The 4,748-nt window shown below is 41.8% G+C and overlaps 1 protein-coding gene across 2 annotated transcripts; it reads right to left on the reverse strand.

The window, feature by feature from the left end:
- Positions 1-1,920: 1,920 nt before the first annotated feature.
- LOC128271734 (mpv17-like protein) lies at positions 1,921-4,445 on the reverse strand. 2 transcript variants are annotated; one of them, XM_053009360.1, is made up of 5 exons: positions 4,136-4,445; positions 3,935-4,068; positions 3,705-3,836; positions 3,355-3,538; positions 1,932-2,040 (listed from the first exon to the last, which is right to left on the reverse strand). In XM_053009360.1, exons 1-4 carry the CDS (start codon positions 4,251-4,253, stop codon positions 3,371-3,373), a joined length of 552 nt encoding a protein of 183 aa, XP_052865320.1. In that variant the 5' UTR covers positions 4,254-4,445; the 3' UTR covers positions 1,932-2,040; positions 3,355-3,370. The 2 variants fall into 2 exon arrangements, with proteins under 2 accessions (XP_052865319.1, XP_052865320.1); XM_053009359.1 differs by having other exon boundaries at positions 1,921-3,538.
- Between the last annotated feature and the right edge of the window lie 303 nt (positions 4,446-4,748).

The raw sequence follows: 4,748 nt of genomic DNA on the forward strand, positions 1-4,748 counted from the left end.
CCAGTCGAAGTGCCTGATACGTTGAACGTGTTCGTCGCAAAAGACATAAAAAATTTGAAGGAAGCACAAAGGTATCAAGTCAGCGATATAGTTTGTAAGCTTTGCGTAGTGACTCTGCCTACCTACACAATGTTTGTGCCTCAAACCGCTCCTTTGTGCTTCCTTCGTAATGTCATCTCGTCGCCCGAGCCGTGCCATTTTTTTAATTCAGCGTTGCTGTGGTGTGGTGGTTGTTGGTGTGCTGTGGTGGTTTACTCGCCCTGGAACGAAATGTGCGCGGGCCCCCAAGGTAAGAATATCAAAAAATAAACCAAATGAGTTGGATATGATTACTTATTGTTTTTTGATTGCCATTGTAGATTGCTGTAGCTGTTTTGGATGTGCAGAATTCTCATCTGCTTGATGATGGTCGTTTTCCCGGACTCGCCGGCCCCCAGCAGCAGTATCTTGATGGGATCGCGGATCAATGGCCGCACCTGCTCAAGCTGCTTCGAGGACTGCTTCTTCCTTGTCGTCGCGAGTGGTGTGATTATAATTAAGGTAAGGTTCCGATCAGAAGGATAATGTTTACAAACATGTATAATTTACGTTTTCGCTTCGTTTTGTTTTGTTTGCCTTTTCTCGGTACACTTTTCGGTATCCTTCAATATTCCCACGTTTTCTTTTGTTTTTTACAGAGCCATCCAAAATCAAAGCCCAGCCAATGGATCCATCGGCTAAAGATTGGCACCTCGATACTTGTGACCATCATCACTGTAATCAATATTTTAGTGGCATCTCTGGTAATAACCAACAAGTAGTCTTGGCTTATACGTGGCCGTTACACGTAAACGAACCATGACTATAAAAAACTCCATGCAACACAAAATCACTGCGGCAACCCAAAGCTAAGTTTGTTGTAGCAGTCAGTGATTACTTGCAACTGAGCTTCAAGCTCTTGCAGCCTCGCAGCTGATGCCACGAATAGCGTTAACTTCGACTTTAGAATTAAGGTCACTTCCGGACCGATAAGTGGAAGCCATTTGCTACTAACGCAAGGTACTAAGACCGCACTAACCGCGGTTCGCTCACACGGTCAGCGATTCGCGATTTCATTCAACTTCAAGTCCGCAAGCAGCGCATCATGACCACGAACGCTTACAGAATGCGCGATTCCACCATGGTAGTACATTTCACACGTTCGCACTCACATATGCAAAGAAGAGTGGCTGGCGGATAGAGTAAAATAAATAAAAAGCACATCCTCCCAGCTCAGCCGCTATCCGTAGAAGTTCGACTAGTTTGTATACGAAGCTTTACATTACGGCGGCAAGTGCAGTGCAAGTGCTGTGCAAGTGATCAGCGATGATCGCGATGTCTTAACCTTCAAAGTCCTATATTAGACACTTCAAAAAGTAACGCATACATACGTGTTTGTTGAACAAACGAAAACTGCCCGTCGCATCATAGGGCTATGAAGCAATGCAAAGAGGCACCTGCATGAGCACTGCCATTAGAGAAAGGAGGTCAATTTCATTATGACAACGTCGGGCCACCTTCCAGGTCCCAGGTATGCGGTTGTGTTGCTCCGTTTGCGTGCTTATGTGTTTAGTAGAAGGGGTCGGATGAGCCATCGGAGTACTACCTGGCGCTGAGTTACACCGGCTACGACTTCTTTCGATTTCGAAGTGTCGTCGAAATAGCGCTCACCATTTCGTTCCTGGCGGCCAATTCCAACCAGTTGCGTCGAGTGACCTGAGGTGGCCACCAGTTAGGAAGTGCCGGTACACAAAGTTAATTTGGTGTCACGTTGTTCGTTCCTCTGTAAAATTTAGTTAGATAATTAAAAATGACAGTTTGCCAACTTGGTTGTAGCAATTAGTCGTGTGGTGTATTGCGCTTGCCGTAGTGATCTAATAAATATAAAGCCGGTGATTTTCTCCATGCCTTTTTGCAGATTGTAACGCCACGCCATGTATTTCACAATAAATTACGTTTCGATTTAACCATACCAATACTGCGCATAAATTCTCGAAAATTACTATATAATGTGTTTGTAACTACAAGGTGCAATTCAAAAATTCCAGGACTTTTATAATTTCCCATCTTCTAGTAGCGCCATCTCTTTGAAATTTGTATCGGTTGTTTGTCTATCCATTAGTAATGTTCTGTCAAATTTTTATGACATTTGGATGTATACAAGCTGAGATATCGCGCCAAATGTGACAGTACATTTATTGTGTCGGTCGAAAAATGAGCATTGAACAAAGAGCCAATATTAAGTTTTGTGTTAAACTTGGTAAAACTTTTACCGAAACTCATCAAATGATGAAACATGTTTATGGTGATGATTGTCTATCTCGTAGCCGTATTCACGAGTGGTTTAAACGTTTTCAAGAGGGACGGGAGGACTTGGAAGACGACGAACGGTCGGGGCGGCCAAGAGATATTGTGAACGAAGAAAACACGGAAATTGTGCGTGAATTCATCAAAAAAGAGCCGAAATCATCGCTTAAATACATGGAATCAGAATTGGGAATATCTGCAGCATCGATTTTTCGTATTTTGACAGAAAATTTGGGCTACCGAAAGGTTTGTGCTCGATTTGTTCCGCACACATTGAAACAACACGAAAAAGACCTCAGAATTCAACATTCAAAAGACATCATTAAAGAGGCCAAAAAGGACCGACACTTTTTGTATTCGATCGTGACTGGTGATGAGACATGGTGTTTTCAATATGATCCCGAAACCAAGCGACAAAGCAGCGAATGGAAGCATCCAGACGAGCCAAATCCGAAAAAATCGCGCCAAGAAAAGTCAAAAATCAAGTCAATGTTGATTTGTTTTTACGATTCCAAGGGTATTATTCATAAAGAATTCGTTCCAACAGGCCAAACAGTTAACGCTGTGTTTTATGTAAGTGTTTTGAAGCGTTTGGTATCACGCATTCGACGAATTCGGCCAGAATATCGCGAAGAAGGAAGCTGGCGATTATTGCATGATAATGCACCAGCTCACCGTTCGACACTCACGACAGATTTTTTGACCAAAAATCGCATTTTAAGCATCAATCATTCACCTTATTCGCCTGACATGGCACCGTGCGACTTTTATTTGTTCGGAAAACTTCATTTGGCCATGAAAGGAAAACGCTATATTGACGTTGATGCCATTCAAAAGGCGGCGACCACCATTCTCAACGCTGTACCAAAAGATGGCCTAAAAAAATCATTCGATAATCTTCTTGAACGTGCAAATCGCTGTATTCAATCCGAAGGGGATTATTTTGAAGCCGACCAATAAAATTTTTCAAAAAAAATCAATGGTTTTCGTTTTTTAATAAAAGTCCTGGAATTTTTGAATTGCACCTTGTATATGCAATTTCGCTCTATTTCACCAAGATTCCTTCTGCCATTTCACTTTGCTCTTTTTGCTTCATGTATGCCAAAAATATGGTCCAAAGCAAGCTGCACATACTAACGAAAGGAACGCGGTTCTTTTCAGGTACGACCGAGAAATTAAAAGTCTGTATCAGTGGCCAGATGCACAGGGCTACCTGAAAGAGTGATGAAGAAGCGTTTCAAAATTATAATCCTTCAACCACAAAACCACACCACCACCAAAAGCCACAAGGTCAAAATGTAAATTTAAGTAAACTTTTTCACTATTTCAAAATATTATTTGGATGTTTAGGTGGCTTCTTTGATTGTTCGTACACTTACTTTGTAGGTAGGCCAGAGTTTCACCTTTACTTCGTTAAATGACTCTTCGACGGTTTTGGATTCCAGGAGACTCATGCTAAAATAGAATGCAGTCATGGCCATTGGAGTGTAGCTGATCTGTTCCGTGAGAGCCTATGTACGATTAGTTGGGGAAAACAGAAAACGTTCAAAATGAGTAGATCAAATGATTTTCGGGAGGGTTCCAATGGCACTAAGCTAAAACTGATAACCTTGGCAATGGCTGACTTCAAGTCTTGTCTTGGCCACATAATGGAAGCCACTCGTATCCAGCAATACAGCGACGGAGCAACGATGAAACCTCCGTAGAAGAAGAAGCGCCAGCACTTTTTCCAATCGATTTCATCTGCGTTGATCAATTAAGGGTTATTTTAAAAAGATGGACAGTGAGAATGAATCAAACGTTAACATACTCATCTTTTTTCCCGACAGTTTTTGTTGGATGAAACAGCCAGTAGGCCAAAGCATACTGTAGGTGATCATTCCTCGTACAACTGGATATCGTTTTATCCACATTGACAGACCCGACATTTTACGAACAATTCAGCGGAAAAGAACTAAAAAAGCGACACACGCGAGCTCCCGGCCTTACAGTAAAGTTCGAATTGTACCACAACGGTAGATCAACTGTGCAACGCCTGCAAGCGACATTGAAAATTCAACATTGAAACTTTTTTGGCACATCTTCGATCATGCGAAGTAAGTCATAACTATCACAGTAGGCACGAACACCACAAAGTATAATTCTTCCATACAACACGAGCGGCTCAATAACACATGTCTTTTATGCAAACGTACGAGTAGGATAAAAAGACAACCTTACATCGTTAGGGTTTGTTATCAAATCAATGAATCAATCAATCAAACTCAACGTTTGGATGTCTGGTAAGTAGGGCTTTTTCTGACGTTCTGAAATGTCTAGTTCGGATGTGATGACGAAACACGAAAACGTAGAAATGGTTGTACGATAAAAATAACTCTGATCTTGAAGCTACACAGCTGATCTCAGAAGCCGACGTACTACTT

Source organism: Anopheles cruzii, chromosome 3 (assembly GCF_943734635.1).
Source record: "Anopheles cruzii chromosome 3, idAnoCruzAS_RS32_06, whole genome shotgun sequence".
Lineage (NCBI taxonomy): Eukaryota > Metazoa > Arthropoda > Insecta > Diptera > Culicidae > Anopheles > Anopheles cruzii.

What these genes read in the sequence shown, in the direction of transcription:
- LOC128271734 (XM_053009359.1), bottom strand. Translation starts at nt 4,253, where the DNA reads ATGTCGGGTCTGTCAATGTGGATAAAACGATATCCAGTTGTACGAGGA. An exon ending in ACTGTCGGGAAAAAAGATGA is followed by an intron (nt 4,069 to 4,135) that starts GTATGTTAACGT and finishes TGATCAACGCAG; the next exon opens with ATGAAATCGATTGGAAAAAG. An exon ending in TGAAGTCAGCCATTGCCAAG is followed by an intron (nt 3,837 to 3,934) that starts GTTATCAGTTTT and finishes AATCGTACATAG; the next exon opens with GCTCTCACGGAACAGATCAG.